Below are 22,590 nucleotides of genomic sequence, written 5' to 3'. Positions count from 1 at the left end.
CAATGAGATTCTCTCTTGGTTCCCATTGCATGGAGAGTCTTTCCCACCCTTTTACTTCAATCTACTTGTCTTCGACTCTAACATGAGTCTCTTTAGACAGAAAGGAGCTTGCAGCCATTCTGCCAATCTCTCAATCTCCTGTGAGGGTGACCAAAGCTCTGGGGTTCTCTGTGAAAACCACACATTTAAGAGACACAAGAAATCATAACAGAAAAAAAAAAAAATCCACTTTAACTTCAAAATTCAGTCACCAACTTACAGTGAGATCCTGACTTGGTTTCTCCTATTTTTTTTTTTTTTTTTAAATTATGTTTGTATTTCTTTTGTTTGCAGGGGGAAGGGACTTGCCATGGTGCGCTATGACCAGTTTTTCTCTTCCCACCATGTGGGTTTCAGGGATCAAATGCTGGTTGTGAAGTTCCATCCTGCCAGCCCTTGAACCTGTTCCTTTTTGTGATAAACAGGAAGCCCACCAAAAACAGATGGTGCTGTCACACACAATTTAAACTGAGCCCCCCACCCGCCCACCACACAAAGAACGCAGCAGAAGCAGTGGTGCTCAGTCGCCTGCAGGAGGCGCTGCTGATTATGCCATAGGTCGTTACTCTGCTCCTTCTGACAGCCTGGCTTTCTAGTGTTTCTCTGTTGTCTCTGGGCAAATCATTTAGGATATGGCTTAAGACGGGGTATCATCTAGTCTGAGTCTGAGAGCTGTGAAGGACGTCTTTCTTGTGAGCATAGGGAGCTTGTTTTTAACCTGAGAGAACACAAGGAAGTCCACTTCTGAAGTATCCCACCATGTCTGAAAACCCAGGCAACTGCAAGGGAGTCACCGAGGGAGCGTGAAGACCACAGGAGTCACCGAGGGAGCATGAAGACCACAGGAGTCACCGAGGGAGCGTGAAGACCACAGACAGAAGGGAAGTAAGTCCCTTGCTACAGTTCAGGTTGAGTCATACCACTTGGACGCTGCCTCATCTCAGGGTTTAAGGGGAAAAAAAAAAGACCTCCACATTACCTGAGCCTATCTTAGATTTCCCATTTTACCCAAAAATTACATTATTAGATTTACTACATATTTCTAAATGCTATCAAAATAATGGACTCTTGGAACCACAGAGAAGGCTGAGCTGGAATGAAAAGGTCCTTATCTCCCAGCCTGGCAACCCAAGTGTATTCCCAGCACTCACACGGTGCAAGGAAAAGCGCGCTCTACACAGCTGCATCTGACCTCCACAGACACTGCTGTGCACAATATATAATGTAACTTAACATTTTAAACCAGCGAGCTTCTGTGTTTTAATATTTTATTTAAAATTTGCTTTAAATTTCTGTAAAACATTCTTCAATCCATTATTTTAACACTATAAATTCCACTTGAAGTAGCTGAAAAAACCAGACAGAGCAGGTAACAGGACTGACTATAACTGAGCAGTCTACCTTACTACAGGGGAGGCAAAGCCGCATCATCACCAGGACAAACACATCTAACTTACCAGGCATGTACACATTCTATTTTCCTTTTGGTGATAATTTTTGGAAAATTACACTTCCAAAGAGCCAGCCCTACAAATAGATATTCTTTCCAAAAATAAAACCCAGTATCTAAGTTGTGAAAAGTCACAAAACTAGTTGAAAGCATATGGTGGTGTCAGCTGCAGGCCACGCTAAAGCCAGGCTCTCACCACAGATGACTCTCACTGACTGAGGAGGTGAACTCATGCCCAACGCTTGTGTTGGCAATTGTCTTATTGCTGAATTATACACAATTCTTTTTCTTTGGCAACATCACTAGCTAACACCAAGGGACAAGTATAAAGGTTTGGGTTGTCAGCACTCCAAGCGCTCTGGCTGCTCCTCTGTGAGTCCCCAGATGGATGGGGTAGGAAAGTGCAGCACACCTAACATGTGACAAAGGCCCTGGCTGCTCATAACCTGCACACAAGTGTGGAGTTAGTTACTCAGTATCACCAGTGAAGACCAGTGTCAGCTCCTTTCCCACATCTATGGGAAAGAAAAAGAACATCCGGATACCCATCAATTCTTCAGGAAAGCTGCTTCATATGAATTCAAAATGACCGAAACTGGACCAAAATTTTAAGTGAATTCTCATTATAATACCACCAAAACTTGATAACTTACAAGAAAACTTGATATTTAAACAGCTTACACATTAAATTGTTGTTTCATGTACTAAGCCCACTTTAAAGGCTTGCCATGATACCGCTGAGGAACTGACACAGGAAGTGAAACTCCAGAAGTTTCACCACACTTTTTTCTCCATATACAGAATCACCCACTTACAAGATTCCCGTCCACCCAAAAGGTCACTCCAAGTTCAAAGTGAACTAAAGTAGGTATGGCAGAAAGTGCAATTGGAAGCATGTTCACACAACAGAGCAAACACATATACAAACACTGTATGCAAATGCGTGTAAGGATGAGTGTGAGAAACGTCCCTGTGGACAAACTTAGATACAGCTGTATACAACTTCAAACTAGTACAACTGGAAACGTCTACGGAAGCCACAATAACGTCAAACACACAGTCAGAGCAGCCTCACCAACTGGTCTCCCCAGTGCTCCCTAGAGAGCAGAGCGGGGCTGCCTAGGAACCGCTCTCCTCCTGATCCATCATCTCTGTTTTCACTGAGAACACATCTGCCAACATGTGCTTAGGGATCTCGGAGCCCCGGACTTTAAGGGCATAGCAAGCGTTCTCCACTTTGGCCAGGCTCTGCTTCAAGGTGTACAGCTTCTTAGAGACTTCATAGGGCCCGGTGTTGCCGATGAATGAGAACCCATCATACACCTGGCGTAAAAACTGGCTCACTTCAAAGGGGGTGTCGATGTCCCCGTTGCCCACACTGTTGATGCACATCCGCATCAGCTCTCCCGTTAGGTCGGCCACTCCCAGCAGGTAGTCAACAGGCGTGATCTTCAGTCTCCACGTAACTAGCTCCTTGTCTTGTCCGTCAGAGGGAGGCTGGTAAAAGACAAAAAAGAAAACCACACACACACACGCACACAAAGAAAACACTGTGATAAAGTGAATACATCAGGCATCAAATCCATGAAGTACTGAAATCAACACAGGTCAGGAACACAGATCTTTCCCATGAGTTAACTATGTGGCAGGGCACAAGGAATCTACCATATGCTGGGTAAGGAGCTGAGCCAGGTGGCTTGGATGCATTAGGATAATCAAACACCACCAATGTAAGACCAGCTGTGTCCAATCTCACGTGACAAGCACAACAGACTCGTGCTAAGGAAGACTTGCCTCCACTGTGATAATCACTATCGATCAGTGATCACAGCCCCTCCTTCCTCAGCCGGCATCTCCTTCCCTACTCTGCACTGCCCATAGTCTGCACCTGCGCCTGGCTCCTGCCAGCGCCTCCATCTCCTACGACTCATCCTGTTGGTGCCAAGGTCTCCATGTCAGCTCTACACTGAGCAGCCAAGCCCGAGTGAGCTGAGACACAGTAACCAGAGCTGTCTCTAGACTGTGAAGTCTGGTTACTGCAGGGTATTCGCCAGTCGTCTTAGGCTGCAGTGGTTTTATTTATTATTTTATGTGCATGTATGTTGTGCCTTCATGTATGTCTGTGAACCAGGTTCATGCCTGGAGCCTGTGGAGGCCAGAAGGCAGCGGCATCAGAGGCCCTGGAACTGGACTTACAGATGGTTGTGAACCTCCATGTGAGAGCTATGAACTGAACTTTGAAAACCCAGCCTGTTCCAACTCTCCAAGCCCCTCAAACAGTGCAGTTCTTCCTCCTGCCTTTTGGTGTGGCCTCTTCAAACACTATTCCGAGTTTCAGGTATTCTCTTCTGTGCCCTACTCAGTCCCCAAACTCTCCAGTTTCAGGAAACAATCCAGCTTACTTTGTAGATCCAGTCATCTGCCAATCACCTTGCACTGCCTATGTGGCTGTTATCTTTATTACGACCAAAGCAACCTTGCCTGCATTACAGCCACGCCCATCTTCTTCACCTTCTATCCTCCAGTGTCAAATGACAAATTATCTCTCTTCTTTTGTGAACTTAACTTCCAAATGACCCTGACTCTCTGCCCACCTCTCCCAGGACTTTGCTCACAAGATGCTTGCCTCTTGGCAAGGTTTTTTCTCTCTCTAACCCTGCTTTCCTCCTCTGTGAACAGGATTATATTACCTACCACAGAAGTCTTGTATGGATTAAATAAGACAATATCCACTAAATTCTTGGCATAATGTGCAACTCAAGAAAGCACTCTAAACGACAGTGGCTGTGGTCCACACCATGTCATGTGTATCTCTCTCCAACGGGTCTTTCTAGTACTGAGGCGTGAACTGTGAGCACTGTGTGGGGGAAGCAGCTAGGTGAAGCTCTGAGCTCATTCTGGGCAGTGGGCCTGCAAAGGCCCAGGAGAAAGCCATGCGGGTCCTGAGGAGCTAATGAAGCCATGCTAAAGAGTAGCACAGGCTGAGCCTGGGAGACAGGCAGGCAGGAGACCATGAGTAGCACAGGCTGAGCCTGGGAGACAGGCAGGCAGGAGACCATGAGTAGCACAGGCTGAGCCTGGGAGACAGGCAGGCAGGAGACCATGAGTAGCACAGGCTGAGCCTGGGAGACAGGCAGGCAGGAGACCATGAGTAGCACAGGCTGAGCCTGGGAGACAGGCAGGCAGGATAAAGAGTAGCACAGGCTGAGCCTGGACACAGGCAGGCAGGAGACCATGCAGAGAGATCTGCACTTCCCTCCTGGTTGAGGCGTCTCTGAGAATGAACTGAGGAAGCGGCAGGGTGAGCTTTCATTCCTTACTCTGGCTGCTGTGCATCCACAGCACAGATCTTAGTCCTGCTCAAGACCCTCAGAGACCCTGAGGCCTGACAGTCCAGGAGGAGAGACAAGGCCTGAGGCATAGCAAGGGCCAGAGCTGCTGAGGGGCAGGAGGAAGCCCACAGCCTGCTCCCCACCACTCTGATGCTCCTGACAGCCATCAGAAAGGGGTCTGGGTTTTCTGTGAGGCAAGACCAGGAGGTGCATATGTATATATGGCAAACAGTGGAGAGGCGTGCATTTCAAATGCCTCTTAAAAGGATATATTTCACAAAATAATGATCTTTGTTATTACACAGAGGGGTAAAGGTTATAAGTTGATTTTAGAGAAACAGGCATAAACAAATTTAAAGAAAATTTTGTCAAAATAAATTCTGCTTTCTGAAATTATTAGTAAGGAAAAATTTCCTTAAAGTACAAGTTTTGAGATGGATACCTGAGTGTGTAGCGTTTTGATGGCAGCGTTAATGTACTTTCAAATGGTTTAGCAGAACGATGTGGACAAGGCAAACACAGGGAACGCTAATTCCTGCTCCTTATCCAAGTCCTGGTACACAAGCTAATGTGTCACCAGGGATCATCCCCTCTACTTCTGTCTGAAATTGTCATAGTGTTTATTAAAATGATTTTGGCAATATTCTTACAAGCCAAGTTAAAAGAAAACTTTCTTTATCAAATTCTCAGTATCTCCAGCACTAAGAGTGAACACAGCTCAGCCTCTGTGAGATGTGTATCTGGGCCATAATCTCCAAAGTCCTTAGACAGCGCACACTCAACCTGCCTCCCCTCCCCCCCCGCCCCCCCCCACTGTCTCTCTCCATGAACTAGACAGGAGCTGCTCGAGAGAGGCAGGACACAGCTGGCCACGTCTCCCTGTGATTCCACTGTGACCAAGTAAACGAACCAAAGCCACGCTTGCCCGGTGTCTCAGCTGGCACTTAACAAAGTAGAGAACAAGGTGAGAGCCGAGGAGGCAGAACTCATCAGAGGTTTTCCTGTCATCCAAATCAGGCTTTTTGGCAACTCTAACATTTTATTTCATAATCGTGCCATCTTGAGTTCTAACACTTTCTCTGTCTACCTATCCTGACTCCAATTCATATTTTTAAAAATTAATAAAAGGAGAAAACTGAAAAATAGTACTTATCCAAATATATGTCAGAGGAGAGCTCAAAAGCCCACCTGGTTACCTGAATGTCACATTTTCAAATCCAAAAAAAGGAAAGAAGTAGTTTAAGAAGTGAAAATGCAAAAGGGTTTCTTTCTCTCCTCAATTCAGAAGAGCTGGACAACTGTAAGCATGTAGTTTACGTAAGTGATAAAGTGGCTCTGCTGTGTGACAACTACTTAACAATGAGCCCAGTTACATAAGCACTGCTTCATTAAAACCTCCGTAAGTCAGACTCTTCCACAAAGCCCTCTGAGGTAGGCAGACACACCCAGGGTCCCTGTACATACCCCAAGCACCAGGGATGCCAAGTGCACAGACCAGATTCTAAACACCTGGATGCAACGTGCTGACTTCCTCACTGTCTGAAGCCAGGACTCTGGCTCTGTCACTAGTGGAGACACTTAGACCCAGCTTCCCTGGGGAGCCCTAGCAAACCCAGCTTCAGGAAGGCGGAGTCTCCACCAATCATTATGCTGTTGTATAGATCATAAATAAAACTGAAACATGGTTTTCAATTCTCACAGTCTTGCTCTCTTTCCCACTGTCCTCTGCTGTAAACGTCAACTGCTTGTTAATCTCCTCCATACTGATCAATGAACGAGTTTTGATGAAGTGTTGAAAAGAGACAGCCTCCACGTATTCCTGAAGCCCTGAAAAAAAGAACAAAGGTTACCAGGAACAAACACTAAACTACAAGAGTGTCGCCATAAGAAAGGGGAAGCTGCTCATCACCAGTAAGGTAAGAGTGTGGTGGATGCCACGCAGACTGTATCAGCTGAGGCAAGGCACACGAGCACCCCAGGCCTATGCACCAAGGCTCAAGAATGTCACCAACCCTTCCTGTAGCAGTCAGGATGGTGACCTGGGGCTAATGTCCTAATCACTACTGTGTGTCTGGGGCATAACAAGCATAAAATAATTAAATGAGGGACTTCCACTTATAAACATTGGAGAATAAGAATTGGGTCTTGGGAAAGACATACAATAAGTAAGAATATGGCAGAAAGGCACAAACCACAACAGGTAGAGTTTCTCGATGGAAGGCAGCCAGGGTGATAGCTACATAACACTATGAACACACCAATGTCAAACACATACAAATAGTTGAACTGGTCAATCTCATGCCATGGATCCTATGCCCAAACACCTACACCTGCTAGGTCCCCACAACACTCTCTGCACTGCCCCCTAGGCTTCCACTGCTTCGTTTTGTTTCAAACACCAGGCCTTTTGTAAAACAGGAAAAATCAGAAAGAGATCTCCTAGGCATGCACGGTGGCTCACAAGTGTCATTCCAACATTCTGGAGTCTAAGGCAGAAGGACTGCTCCAAATTCTTATCCAGTCTCGACCATATAGGCCAGCCTGGATTACAAATATGTTTCAATCAAAACAGAAAAACAACCAACAAAACCTGTCACACCTGGGCATTAGGCACAGGCCTGTGTCCTCAGCTCTTTGGAGATAGAAGCAAAAGAATCAGAAATTCAAAGCCAGACTCAGCTATATCTTGAGTCTGAGGCCAGCCTGGGCTACATGAGACCCACTCTCAAAAATAAAGAAATTAATTAATTAATTAATTAAGGTTTGTACTATCTCACAAAGAGTTCAAGGACACCTGGCCCCAGACACTGAGCAACACTCTGGGTCTCATGTAGGTAAAAGGATGTTTAAACAAGTTATGTTTCAACTTGATGAAAAGGACATCCGTTATTTTCAGTGTATAATCCCCAAGGTGAAAATTTTCAGCCCACTGCCGTACTCCGAACAATGCCTTCCCTGTGCGTCTACCTTGGAAGAAATCCAAAAGGAATTATTTACAGAGTCTGCTTCCAGTAAGAGAGAACTCTGGAGGTTGCTTTTATGTAATTTGTTCTTTTTCATTTCACCCCGTTAGAACATACACAGGGATGCAACTAAAGGCTTCTGAGTCCTTATTTTCATTCTTATCGTACCTGAGCCACACACATTCAACCTGATTTCACACCAAACCTAGTCAGAGAGTGAACACTTGAGAGAGCTCAACTTGCTTTGCAGGATTTTAATTTTCTTAGAAAATTGTTTCCCACAGGTATAAGCCCGGAGGAACAGCAGTTATGTTCATGCAGACTTGCAGGCAGATGTAACCACGATGTAACCAGCAGCTTCCCTCACAAGAACCAAAGGCAGAAACACTCTGTGTGTCACCTGAAAGGCGGGCAGAATATGCTTTATCTGTTTCTGATCATGCTATAACAAAGTAATAGTGCATGCTACCACCCAGATAAACCCTGAAACCATCATCTACATGAAAGACATCTACAATCCTGTTTGTGTGAGATGTGCAGATGAGACGACTCCAAAAAAAAACAGTGAATTCCTAGCTGCTAGAGGGTTCCTTCAGAACCAGTGTTATCCTTATCGACACAATGTTACAGAGTTCAGAATAAAATGTCAACTTTCTGAAACAGGATTTCAGAAAAGCAAAGGAATGTCTAGAAACGAAACAGAAACTGGACTAAAACACCCTCCTGCAGGTGGGCGTCCCACTAGTGCACACCAAACATCCATCTAGAAAACAAATCTACTTGGGTTTTTGTACAAATGCTTAAGTACAAAATGCTTACCAAGGCTCTTCCAAAGCTCGAAGTAGTTGCCACTCAAGCTTGTAGCATGGAACATTCTTACTGAACTGGGATTAAATAATCCCTGTGGTGTTCTATATATGCTTGACCCAGGGAGTAGCACTTGTTGGAGTGGCTTTGATGGAGAAGGTGTGTCACTGTAGGCGTGGTCTTTGAGACCCTCATCTTAGCTGCCTTTGGAACAAGAGGTGGAATTCTCAGCTCCTCCAGCGCCATGCCTGCCTGGACACTGTCATGCTTCCTGCCTTGATGGTAATGGACTGAACCTCTGATCCTGTGAGCCAACCCCAGTTAAATGTTGTCATTTATGAGAGTTGCTTTGGTCTCCTCACCACAATGAAACTCTACTAAGTCCCCAAAGTATTCACTGTATCATCTCCCATTTAAACACAGTTTTAAACTGTAGCTATTTTACTCCCAGGTTGAGGCTGGCCTTGGGAGTTTTAGCTGAGTTTTAACTGAAGCTGAAGTCAGTAGGCTAAGCTGCATCTGGAAGGAAAGAGACCAAAGCTGTCAAAGAGACCAATGTGAACTTTGTCAAAACCCTCCTCAAGTCTCCATTTCCTTACTCATAAGTGGTAAAAAAATAATTTAGGGGTCCACAAAAACAAAAGCTGTGGCCACGAGGAAGAATGACTCCGTAAAGAATCCCCAGAGCGATCAGCAACAGCGCACACTACTGAGGCAGAAGAATAGACGCTTTGTACCCACTTCAAGGCCAGGCAACAATGTAGACAATTCATCTATTTTAAAACACAACAACCTGTAGCTTGACCACAGACACCCATCTAACCCATTCACGTTCTTGAATAAAGCAATTACAATATTACCTAGGAGCTAAGCAATTTATTTTACACATGTAAACATCTCAAAGCATGGTAAGCATCAGTGATTAGACTAAGCTAAAACAATACGAAAAAATTTTTTAAGATGCAGGCCATTCCCCAACCTGTTAACTTCTCAACAACAACAAAAAGTCATGGAATGTTTTAAGTTGCTTATTCCAAGCAGCTAATTGTACTTGTACTTGTCCAACCATGCCTTTGGACAGTTCACAGTCTACTCTCAGCCAAGGTGTATCGTTGAACCATGAGGCTATTCTCTGCGCTCACAGCCCTCTCGGGGAAACACTGCCTGCTACCAGCACTGCATTTAATGAGCACAGAACTTCAGTTCACAGCCAGATCTATTTTATCATCAAGTCAAAAGAGCAGCCTTTCGGAGAAATAGTAAAACAAACAGTTATCAGTTCCCTCAGCAGCTCTTCACATCATCCTGTCAGCCACACTGTAAACACATGTATTGTCCTACGTGCGCCTGAAGGAACTTTCTCGTCACAGATGCAGCCCCATGTGGCCGCTGCACCATGAGCTTGAGAATAGGCACCACTGCTGTTCTGTTCAACGCTTCACTGTAAAGCCAGGTGAGGGACTGCGCATTGCCATGCCATGCCATGCCATACCAGCACAGCACCAGAAGGATGGAGAGTCAAGCCAACCTCAGCTGTGGGGACTATGAGGCTGGACTGAGCTAAGAGACCATGAGAACTTCTCTTTAAAGTTCTTCACATGGAGCCAGCAGATGGCTCAGTGGGTAGAGCATCTGCCACCAAGCCTATGTTCTAAGTTCAATCACTGAGGCCCACATGGTAGAAGGAGAAAACCAGTTCCCACAAGTTGTTCTCTTACCTCTGCACATGGGCCACAGCAAGCACACAGGTGCACGCACGAACGCACGCACGTACGTACGTACGCAGGTGTCGCTACAAGCTGACACTGCGCATGTGCTGTTTTAGGCTCACCTGTGGTAACAGCTCGATGGAACTGGTGCATGTCTTCTCCAGAGAGCTCCTGGGCCACCTGTAGTATTTTCTGTCTGACACCATCCAGCTTACTTTCTGATTCAGTCAGTATCTCCTCCATATCAGGAGCACTATAAAGAGATTGGGAACCTTGAAAACATCAGCCTTGTGATCAAAACGATAAGAAAAATTGTATTCATAACAATCAGCCTCTGGACTTGGCTGCTTCCACCTAAAACAACTCAAAAAAAAATTAATAGAGCATGCAAACAATGGTTTCAAACACTGCACTCAAGCACACGCACATCAGACAGGACAACAATCAGGGTCATGAAGACACACCCAATGTCCATCTCAAGGCTTGGAAGAGTTTCCTCGTGACAAGGTAGGAAGGAAGAACGGAGGCAGAGCCAAAGTCCTGAGTTGAAAAGGTGAAAGTTTAAGGAGGTCAGGAGCTAAGGTCATGAACTCAATATGCAGGCAGAGAGCAAGAGAAAGCTGCAGAGCAGACAGTGCTGCAGAGCAGACAGTGCGTTAGAACCTGCACTGTGTACAGGGACTTCCCCAGGTCTCCAACTGAGTACAGGTCGCTGCAGACAAGTACAGAACGTGGCCGGGTACCAGAGGCCAGAAGAACCCAGAGTGGGCAGACAGAACAATCGCCATAGCCTACATGCAGCCGGAAGAGCTGACTCGTCAGCACTACACTGCAGATGTATGAACGGAAGTTCTTCAGGCACGAAGAAAATTATTCCAGATGGAAATCAGAATCCATGTGCCAGGTAGTAAATGACATTAGAAACGGCAACTGCAGGGGTGAACGTACAGCCTGTTCCTTGTCTCCTGAATCACACTGTTTGGAATAAAAACAGTGTCTTGCAGATAGAATACAGAGGTAACAGGAATTACCACAGTGGCACAGAAAGCTGGGCTAGTCAGGAAAGGAAGCCTCCTTATACACATAAGCTGCTCGGCCTGTGGTAAAGTGACAGGTGAGCGGCCCTGATTTTCCAATGCAGTGCAAGAGCTGACAGGCACATCAACACAGACCTGAACTCACCACGCTAACTGCCATATAGTAAGGCAACTGTGAGTCTGGTATCCTTAAGTTTCAGTTAGCCCCATACTATGAGAGAGATGATCCAGACTGTTGAGACAAACACTGCACGCAATTAAGCAACCATGCATACATGCATGCATACACACACACACACACACACACACACACACGAGAGGGGAACAGGGTACATCTAAGAAAACAAAACAATACTCAGTCCAGGACCACTGACGGCTGAGACAGTGAGGCACATGCCGTGCAAACCTTAAACACCTGAGGTTAGATTCCTGGAGCACAGGTTCGAGTGCCAAGAGAGAATCCTCTGACTTCCACACGCAGGTAAATAATACACAAAGTAACTCTTAGAAAGACAATAGGTGCTGGATGATGGTGACACAGGCCTTTAGTCCCAGCACTCAGAAGGCACAGGCAAACAGATCTCGGAGTCCAAGGCTAGCCTGGACTACAAAGTGAGTTCTAAGACAGCCAGGACTACACAGAGAAACTGTGTCCTGAAAAAACAAACAGTCCTTCTTTTCCTTCCTGCTGGTGCCAGCCGCTTGCTGTCAAAATGGGCAAGTTCACAAAACCCCGCAAAGTAGTGCTGGTCCTGGCTGGATGCCAGGGATACACGGCCGTCATCATGAAGAACGTTGATGATGGCACTTCAGACCGCCTTTACAGCCATGCCCTCATGGCTGAAGTTGACCGCTATCCCCAAAAAGTCATAGCTGCCATGGGCAAGAAGAAAATCACCAAGAGACCCATGATCAAGTCCTTTGTCAAAGTTTATAACTACAACCACCTCATGACCACAGGGCACTCTGTGGATATACCCTTGGACAAAACTGTTGTCAACAAGGATGTGTTCAGAGACCCAGCTTTGAAACACAAGCTTGGCCAGGTGGGAAAGAACAAATGGGTTTTCCAGAAGCTTCGATTTTAGTTGTCAGGAGCAACCTTGCTTATACACTGAAGGCCAAAGTCAGCCGTAGGCCTAAGTCAGCCATACATGCTTGCTAACACAAAGTCTTGGTCTCGGTAAAAACAACACTGACCCTAGAACAGATAGCTATAGACCTTGTAGACAAGTAGCCTTAGTGGAAATTTACCAGCCTGGATAAGAACAAGTAGTCATAGATCTTGTGGATAGGTAGCCTTGGTGGAGGATACCAGCTTAGATAAGAACAAATGAATCATAGACAGAGTCATAGTGACCTGTTCCCTGCTTCTTCTGTGAACTTTTACCCAGCCAAAACCCTGTTCTGGAAGATACTTGCACTCCCCCTGAGAACACCTACGTTCCTGCATCATCCCCTTCCCCACATCCTGCCTCTATGTGTATATAACCCCTGTGTGAAAAAATAAAAATAATGGTTTGATCAGACTATAGACAAGCCGTGGTCCTTTCCGTTCACCTGTTCCCCCATTCTCTTTTTCAGGTGATTTTCCCCCCAACCCTGTTCACCACCCTGCTGGATGGGGCATTAGGTATAATTTTGTTTCTGTGATTAAAAATTAAAACAAACAAACAGATTAGTCAGTTCATAACCTGGGAATATCATTCAGTGGGTAAAGTACTCACTATGGAACCTTGAAGGCCTGAGTTCAGATCCCCTGCACCCTAATAAAAGCCCAGCCATGGTGTCACACATCTATAGCTCCCATTCTACCGTCAGAAGAGCCCCACAGATACTGGAGTTCAGTGGCCAGTTTGGGCAAAGCAGCAAGCTCCAGGTTCAGTGAAAACCCTATCTCAAAAGAAGACTAAATCAGAGAACAGAAGAAACACCGCTCTCCTGTGCACCTGCAAACACACTTACATGCAAACATACTTACCTACAAACACACACACTCAATCCAGAATAAGGCAGAAGCCAGTATGGTGGTATACACCTACAGGTCTGCCACAGAGAGGCTTAGGCAAAAGAACCCTGAGTTCAGCCTGGACTACAGAGACTACGGCTCCAAAGACAACAGACAGCTGGAAAGAAGGCTCAGATGGTAAAGGCCGGCATCACAACAAACAAGACAAAGGACCAAAACCAAAGAAAGAAAAGATCTATCATTAAACATAAACAATCTTATAAGCACCCCCACCAGCTGTCATAAATTGCCAGAATTGATTTTTAAAATGCAAAAGAAACAAGAAATCCAACTTAAAAGTAGATATAACATTGTTTTGATTAGTTTTTAAAGGAAGTCAGTGTGGTTATAATATGTCTCTAATCACAGCACTTAAAAGGTGCACACAGGATTTTAAGATCCTGTCTCAAAAAAGAAAATTTAACGAACAATGAAGCCAATAGCCAGAAATGAAATGGTAGCTAAAATAAGACAGTACTTAGCCAGGCAGTGGTGGCGCATGCCTTTAATCCCAGCACTTGGGAGGCAGAGGCAGGCAGATTTCTGAGTTGGAGGCCAGCCTGGTCTACAGAGTGAGTATCAGGACAGCCAGGACTACACAGAGAAACCCTGTCTGGAAAAACCAAAAAAAAAAAAAAAAAAAAAAAAAAAAAGACAGTACTTGCCAGTATGTACAAGGTCCTGGGTCCAATCACCACACAAAAATCAAAGACTTTTTTAAGTTTTGGAACAGAACGCTTCAAAATATTTTTGAATAGTAAAAATGCAATCAAAAGACACATCCATCCTGGGGAGCTGGAGGAAGACACAAGTGGAAGCAGACACTCTGCCCCACACAGGATGGAGAAGCTTAGAGAGTGTGGGGACGGAAAGCTCTGTGCTGATTCCTGTGCTGATCTTCCCCGAGCCCTCAGTGCTCTAACCTACTGCCTGCTCTGCGCAGGTCAGGGTCACCTCGATCCTCTTTCTTCCAGCCCAGACACCAGAAGAAACCTCCCCAGAAAACCAAGATAGTCCCCCTGGAGAGAGAAAATACAAAGCCAGCAATGCCACAGGCTCAAAGAGACTCTGTGAAAGAACTAAGCAGCCAGGGTATTGCATGCTGTAAGAATACAAAAGCAGACACACTATTTTACAATAGGAACAACAAGAACCAGAAGCATACAAGACTGCAATGAGTTGAAAACTGGATGAGAAATTAACCGTATTTTCACATCTAATTTATGTATCAATTGATACTTTAATGTAATAGGCTCTAGAACATAATCCAAATTTTAACATATTTTCCTCAGACTATCCTTATATATAATATACATAAATATAATATATAGACATATTATATGTAAATAAGTGATCCAAACACAGTATAAAGTCCTTAGATAAGAGAAAGGATTTTCCCTCCTGTTTTTAAAATGTTGTTTTTGGGAGCTGGAGAGATGGCTCAGCACTTAGCAGTACATATGACTTTACAGAGGACCAGAGTTCACTTCCCAGCACCCATGCAGAGTGGCTCGCCACTCCAGGGATGTGACAGCCTTGTGCAAATACCCACAGACATACACAAGCACATTTTAAAACAAGATTATTTTTAATATTATTTTATGTTTATGGGTATTTTGCCAGCATTTACATTTCTGCACTAGCTAGGTGCTTGGTGCCCATGGAGGCCAGGAGACATCAGATGCCCTAGAACTAGAGCTGCAGACGGCTCTGAGCCACTGCACGGGAGCTGGGGACTGAGCAGCCAGTGCTCTTGCCACTGACAGAGCTCCAGCCCCAATCCTAATGTTAAATCACAGCTGCTAGGATCAGCCAATACTATTTAAAATTCAAAACATGTTCTAATATCTGTTACTTACTATCTGCTGAGATATAAAATGTATAACTACAATGTATCAGGAAAATCTATTTTAATTTTTTAAATTATATTTATATATGTGTGTCTCCTGTGTATGTGCATGCTCTTGTGTTCCGTGCGTGTGTGTACACACGTGTGCTCTCGTGTTCCAGGATGTGTGTAGAGGTAAGAGGCCAACTTTCAGGAGTCAGTTCTCTTCCTAACACTGGCCCAGAGACCCAACTCAGGCGCTCACACTTGGTGACAGCCTCCTTTACTCACTAAGCCATCTCAGCAGCCTTTCAAATAACAAATTTCAAGCGTTTACCTACCTGGTGATCCTATGGAGAAGAAAAATTGTCCTCTTACTTTCAACAGTAATATCCCGGCTTAGTTTCACAAGTCTCTCATATTTGTCGTGCCTCGCGTCCAGCTCCTGCTGAAATGCTGGAACATGATATGACACCATAAGCACGCATGCTAGGACATGGTATGACACCATAAGCACGCATGCCGGAACATGGTATGACACCATAAGCACGTATACTCTTTACTCAGGCCAGCCGAGCGACAAATAGCACACAACACAACGTGGATGCAGCCAAGCAGAATGCAGTGGTCAGGACACTAATTCTCAAAACAGAGTAACTGAACACTATCCTATCCATGATACACAAAACCACAGCACTTTGGAATCCCTGGGGGTTTTTAGAAAAATCTGTAAACTGTTTTAAAAGTGGCACTGGTCTGTAAATGAATATAGCAAGCTACTTCACTGTCATCTTCACAGTAACACTACCAGTATTTAGTTCCCTATCACTAACAACTGCACTACAGGGCTGGGCTATAACTCAGTCGATTCTCACCAGGAATGCACTAACCCTGAGCTCAGTGTTCAGCACTGCACCAAAACAATCCCCAAAAGATATGCTTGGAGGTCACAGGATCTCTCTGTCCCTCTCCTCAATGTGGGCACACTGAATAATCTTCTTTTCTGCTCTTCCTGATATAAAAAGGGCATGGCAGCATAGTCCTCCAAACCCCAACAGAACGAGGACTGGAAGATCAGGAATTCAAGGTCATCCTCAAGAGACCAGTCTGGGCTAATACGACCCTATCTCAGTAATAACACTGATGATGATGAAGATGATACCTGGATTTTGTCTGATATTATAAATGCAAAGTTGGATAAAACAGAGCTCCTAGTTTATTTAGAGACACAGGTATAAATAATAAGTGATTAAATAAAATATAACAATGATACAATAAATGCATAGAGAAGGGTTAAGGGGAAGATAACATTGCATGAGTGAATGAACAGGAAGTAAATGAAGGTAACCATCATGCCCAAGGAGCCACTTGAGCTGGGTTCCAAAGAGAACGTGGTGCACCGGAATGGTAATGAAAGCACTACGTCAGAAGTAAATAAGTCCAAGCTCAAAGAACTGTCTACTAGGAAGAGAAAGAAACAGAAAAACAGCAAACAGGCTGGAAACAACCAGCTTGTTTCAGTCAGCATTCAGTCATGTCAATACGGCCCTCTGCTGGATTGTCCCTGGTTTCCTCACGCTAACAAGGTTCACAGTAGGTGCTGTGTTCTTTTAAAACTGTCCACACATTAGCTGGGACCCTTCTCTTTACAAGGTGCAGCCTGATTCTGTCCTCCTAAATATGAAGCTGTTTTGTACTTTGCTTTGCTTTTAACAACTGGGATGTGGCAAACATCTGTATCCCAAAGCCTTGACTATGATGGCCTATGAAGATATTAACATTAGTAAACAGTTTCACATAAGAAAGCATTAAATGTTAATTAATACGGAAATATGCCACATTCTTAACTGTTCTGTATGTGACATCATCTTCACACCTACCGTTTACTAACATATATATATATTTATGTTTAATGTGTGATAGGTTGGTTACTAGCCTGGCAAGCAGGTAAAACCTATTTTGAGGTAGCACTTTGCATAGAACAGGAACTATTAGCAAATCCTGTCCGCACAAGTATGCTGGTATTCTTGGTCTATTAACTTGGTCAAGTTGATCCTGCTATCTGATCTTTGGAATATAGATTTTTCAGGCCAGACCTAGCACCAACACAAACCATTCAGGAAAACTAAGCTTAACATCAGCATGGACTAAACAGCCCCTACCTCACGCCACCCCACCCCCGAACACTATGGCAACACGATTGTTATGGCTCTAATTCTCCTTATGGAAACTTACTTTTGAAGGCCAGCATCACCGGTGAAGACAAACTGGCATCCTTCCCTTCTCTCCTTTGGTTATGTGGGAAGTTGTCATGCTTCCTCTTCCTGAACCCTCCTGGTCCTTAGATAAAAATGAAGAGCTGAATGGTGCCCTTGCAGTGTCACAGCCCAGGCTATCCCCTTCGTCCCCCGGTACCCAGCAGGGCCCGACCTCCCCAGCCACACACAGGTCCCCTAACATGTGCACTAGCGCACGGGTCGCACAAAACGCGGCTCGAGACCCCAGGAATCGGGCTGTGCTCGGGGTCGGTCCGCAGGGCCCCCCGGGGGCGTGCTGTGGCTCGGTGACAGCAGAGCCCGAGCGCCAGGCCCAGCCAGCCCCTCCCCCCCACGCGCCCGCCCCGCACCTTCTTTGCCGCTCATGACCGCGGGGCCTCCTCGGCTTGCACCCGCAGGGACCGCAGCCGCCGGGCCAGCTCAGAGAAAAGCGGTCGCCGGACGCTGCGGAACGCGGACAGAGACCGTGGGTGACAGCGCAGACCACCCTGGTCGCAGTGGACCGCCGCCGGAAGCGGAGCCTTCACGTAGCCTCAGCCCGCAGCTGAGTCCGCCGCGGAGCCCCCTCGGCCGCGCACACTTCCGGTCCGTTCCCCCAGCACCGCAGCGGGCATGCCGGCGGGCGCGCTCCTGCGGCAGCGCACGTTTCCGGTCCCGCTCCCCGCGCGCTCCCTGGGCCGCACATACTTCCGGTCTGTGTCCTGGCTTCTCCCACATCCACGTACTTACCCGGCGGGCTCCCTCAGCCGCACATGCTTCCGGTGTGCCAGGCTGTGATGCAAGCCTCTGAGTGCCCACCTGCGCTGTGTAGTCCGGGCTCGGGCAGCGGCTGGAGCTCGGCTTGCAGGCGGGCCTCGGGTCCCTACGCCTCTGAGCATACCCTCGGCATGTGGTGGGTGCCTGGCACCTGGAGGTGTTGGCCTTTACCTCAGTTTCCCCCTCTGTTAAGTTATGGTGGTCTTGTGTTCCTCAAAAGGTCTTCGCAGAGAAGCAGCTTTGGAATAGATGGACAGTTTGGTCACATTGTTGTTGGAGCAGATGCTACTTCACCTAGCTAATCTTTGGGCCCACGGACCCTGGTACCATTATCTCGAGGCTTCCTGAAGCCCCTTATTAAAGAACCATGCTCAACTAAGATTAGTCATTAAACACAAGCCCAGCATCTTGAGTAAGTTGAGACATGTGCATGCTACAGACATTTAATCACCAGTCCGTTCTCCTTGTTAACTTAGGAACAGAGACAATATAGGAAATGATATACCTAGAGTTAGGCAGTGATGTCAAGGCCACAATAGCGTCACAGGAGAGTTTTCCGACCTCAGTAGCCTCCAAAGTGTCTTCTACCTCAAAAAAATAGACCATAAGCTGTCAACATTGAATCAGCAAAAGGCTAGATGGATTGGGCAGAGTCCTGCAGGAAACGGCTGCTGGAGAACAGCAATGGATGGATGTTAGACACACAACTGTCTTGAGCTCCTTTGACTTCTGAGCCTGTTCACATTCAGCAGTTGTCTTAGCATTTGTATTCCTGCACAAAACATCATGAACAAGAATCAGATTGGAGAGGAAAGGGTTTATTCAGCGTACACTTCCACATTGCTGTTCATCGCCAAAGGAAGTCAGGACAGAAACTCAAACAGGGCAGGAACCTGGAGGCAGGAGCTCATGCAGAAGCCATGGAGGGTGCTGCTTACTGGCTTGCTCAGCTTGCTTTCTTATAGAACACAGGACCACCAACTCCAGGGATGGCACCATTCACAATGGACTGGGCCCTCCCCCACTTGATCACTAATTGAGAAAATGCCTTACAGCTGGATCTCCTGGACGCATTTCCTCAAGGGAGGCTCCTTTCTCTGTGATAACTCCAGCTTGTGTCAAGTTGACCCACGAAACCAGCCAGTACTCCAGTATTCCACTACTTTTTGATTGACAATGAGATGGGGCTACAGGGATTGCTTGGTAGGTGAAGTACTTGCCCTGCAGGCATACGGGCCCCAAGTGTCACCCAGAACCCACATAGAACATCACTGGGGAGATGGAGATACACAGATCCTTGGGACTTGCTGGCTAGCAGGTTGGGAGCCAGTGAGAGATCCTGTAGATAAAAGGTGAAAAGTGAAGAGCATCAGGGAACAGTTCTGTGATTGCTGTCACAGACACACACACACACACACACACAGAGAGAGAGAGAGAGAGAGAGAGAGAGAGAGAGAGAGAGAGAGAGAGAGAGAGACTGAGACTGACTGTGGGGAAGGGAGGAGTGAGCAAGTGAGTAACATTCTTGCCTTACCCATGTAAATGCCAGGTGGGTGCAGCTTCCCACCTGAAATTTCTGGAAAAGCAGAGATAAGATACCAGGAAAAGACTAGCCAACATGCTTCCAGTTCATGTGAGAGGCCCTGCCTCAATTACTAGGTAGTGAGTGATGTGTTTATAGAAAGATAAAGAGAGAAGGGATATGTTCTATGGAGGTGTTGGGGAAAGGGGTGCCTCAGTGGCCCCATGCTGAAGCATCTTTTCTCCTTGAGGGACCAGCCACACATGGTATAGTATAGAATAGAATCGAGTTTATTCAGGGTGTGGGGAGGGGAGTTAAGAGGATAGTGGAGGCAGAGAGAGAGAGAAGTAGAGGCTGGCCGTGAGCATGAGGAGAGAGACCAGGGAAGGGAATGGGGAGAGACAGCGGGAACAGGAAGGCAAAAGCAAGAAAGAAGGGGGGCAAGCAGACCCTTTTATCGTGAGTCAGGCATACCTGGTTATTGCCAGTTAACTGTGGGGCAGAGCTTCGACAGAATGCTAACAGTGCATGATCTAAGATGCTATGCCATGATTCCTCTGGCTTGCACACACACACATACTCAATACATGCATGCATGACACACACATAAGCAAAAATAAATGTGACCTGACCATGCTAAAAAAAAAAAAAAAAAAAAAAAAAAAAAAAAAGGAAGCAACTACTTGGTATCTGATGTCTTACTCTAACATCCTCCAGGATTCAAGGACAGCAGTAGCTGGGACCATCTCACCGTCGGTACTAAGTTAAAACAGCTCTCAAGGCTTCTCTGCCAGCAGCTGACTCATCCTTCTCCTTCTGCAGCCCCTCCCTGGTTCAGCTACAGCTCTGCTACCTGAACGTGTTTTACCACGGTTTCCCATAGAGCCAGGGTTTCATCACTTTTAATAATGACCTCTCAGAGTTTTTAATGGAGGTGAATCCCCTGGGTGTTTTCCCAGCACTTATTTACATATGTACTGAACCCCAGGCCTCCCCAGTGTCCCTCGCTACACCTTTGTCAGGAAACCTCTTTCAGCTTCTGTGGCAACGTGCCAGGAGAATCCTTCCCAGAATACTTTTCCTGTCTCCTAGTTTTATTGTTTCAGTCACAAACAAAGTGTTGGTGTAAGTGTTGGTAAAACAGTCGTTTGTTTTTAAAGGATCATTACCACCCCAAGTCAAGGAGAGGAGGATTTCTCTGTAACCTCTTAAATCTGGAGTGTGTCCCTCCCTCTGTTGTACTTGCCTCTGTCCCTCTGACTGAAGCAGAAGCCTTTTGGAGGCACCTGCTATTCTGTATAATCCTCACCCTGCTCACCTTTCCAAGGAAACTATCAGATATCAACTGGTTTTACATGCTGGGAGAATCACAAAGCAGGTGCTCGAGAGTTGATGTCTTCTCCATGTAACTATTCCATAAACTAGAGATGGGAGGTGGTAAAGTATCAGACTCTTGAGTGATAGTTTGGGGTTGGGACCTTGGGGAGTTGGTTTTCGCTCAGTTCAACAGTTCGGTATTTTGAGATGGAGGATCTCACATAGCCCAGGCTGGCCTCAAACTATATGTGAGGAAGACCTTGAACTAATCTTTCTGCTTCTACCTCCTAAATGCTGGGATTACAGGCATGAATTGTGACAGCATTGGCAGCTCGGGTTTTATTTTTCCCCTGTTTTTTGTTTGTTTGCTTGTTTGCTTGTTTTAAGTTGGGTCTTTATATGTAGCACAAGCTGGCCCCAAACTTGCCATGTAAAATCAGGCTGAGCTCAAGTATTCCTGATGTGTCAGCTTCTTGTGCTGATATTACAGATGTTCATCCCGGCCTGACTCTGTGCTTCCTGCTGAGTTACCCACTTCTTTCTCTTCTGGAGACTGAGACAAGGGTTTCATACCTGCTAAAATAGCATTCTGCCACTGAGCCACATCCCTGCCCTTTGAACCATAACATTTGCAAGGCACTCATGGGATCCAAAGTGTGTTTCAGGTATGCACCTACCAACCCACAGACTTAACTTTCTTGGTTTTTTTTTTTTAGATTTATTTATTTATTTAATGTATAGCTGTCTTCAGACACACCAGAAGAGGGCATCAGATTGCATTGCAGATGGTTGTGAGCCACCATGTGGTTGCTGGGAATTGAACTCAGGACCTTTGGAAGAGCAGTCAGTGCCCTTAACCGCTGAACCCTCTCTCCAGCCCCCCAGACTTAACTTTCAAGCAATGCTGGGAGGCAGATGACAGTGATGGTTCCCTTCCGTCATCCAAAAGAGGGAAGCCACCCAATGGGAAATTAGCAAGAGAATAATCACTTCCTGTTTGCTAGGGCACTTGTAATCAAGAACACAGAAAACAGCTGACAGTAAGGAGACAGAAAAGTGTGTCCCAGTTAGGGCTCCATTGCTGTGAAGAGACATGACAACCAAAACAACTCTTAGAAAGGACAGCATTTAACTCGGACTGGATCACAGGTTTAGAGGTTCAGCCCATTATCATCAAGGCAGGAGCATGGCAGTGTCCAGGCAGAAATGGTGCAGGAATAGTTGAGAGTTCTACATTTTCATCTGAAGGCAAACAGGAGAAGACTGTCTCCCACATGGCTAGGAGGAGGGTCTCCAAGCCCACCCCCACAACGACACACCTCCTCCAACAAGGCTGTAATTCCCAATGGTGCCACTCCCTGGACCAAGCATATTCAAACAACCACAAGTGTCATGGACTATCATCTGGCAGTCAAAAGAAGTGTCCTTCATGCTGTGACATGGAGGAAAATTACCTCATTGGAAGAAGCCAGTCCAAAAGGATCACACATAATTCAATAAGCAAACCTAGTGGGGGTTCACTCAGGGCTGGGGGATGTGGACGTGA

General features: G+C 46.0%; 1 protein-coding gene across 1 annotated transcript; it reads right to left on the bottom strand.

The window, feature by feature from the left end:
* Positions 1–1,290: 1,290 nt before the first annotated feature.
* On the bottom strand, positions 1,291–18,111 carry Tsnax (translin associated factor X). The gene is made up of 6 exons (XM_034522544.2): positions 17,800–18,111; positions 17,409–17,513; positions 15,515–15,629; positions 10,423–10,553; positions 6,521–6,648; positions 1,291–2,986 (listed from the first exon to the last, which is right to left on the bottom strand). The coding sequence occupies exons 1-6, from the start codon at positions 17,813–17,815 to the stop codon at positions 2,609–2,611; spliced, it is 873 nt and encodes a 290-aa protein (XP_034378435.1). The 5' UTR covers positions 17,816–18,111; the 3' UTR covers positions 1,291–2,608.
* Between the last annotated feature and the right edge of the window lie 4,479 nt (positions 18,112–22,590).

Source organism: Arvicanthis niloticus, chromosome 18 (assembly GCF_011762505.2).
Source record: "Arvicanthis niloticus isolate mArvNil1 chromosome 18, mArvNil1.pat.X, whole genome shotgun sequence".
Taxonomy (NCBI): Eukaryota; Metazoa; Chordata; class Mammalia; order Rodentia; family Muridae; genus Arvicanthis; species Arvicanthis niloticus.
The sequence above is the reverse complement of the archived record's forward strand: the minus strand, read 5'-3'. Positions and strand labels throughout refer to the sequence as shown.

Coding starts and splice junctions, on each gene's coding strand:
- Tsnax (XM_034522544.2), bottom strand. Junction 10,554..15,514: donor CTTCTCCATAGGATCACCAG/GTAGGTAAACGC, acceptor ATCTCTTTATAG/TGCTCCTGATATGGAGGAGA. Junction 2,987..6,520: donor GTGGGAAAGAGAGCAAGACT/GTGAGAATTGAA, acceptor GTCTTTTACCAG/CCTCCCTCTGACGGACAAGA.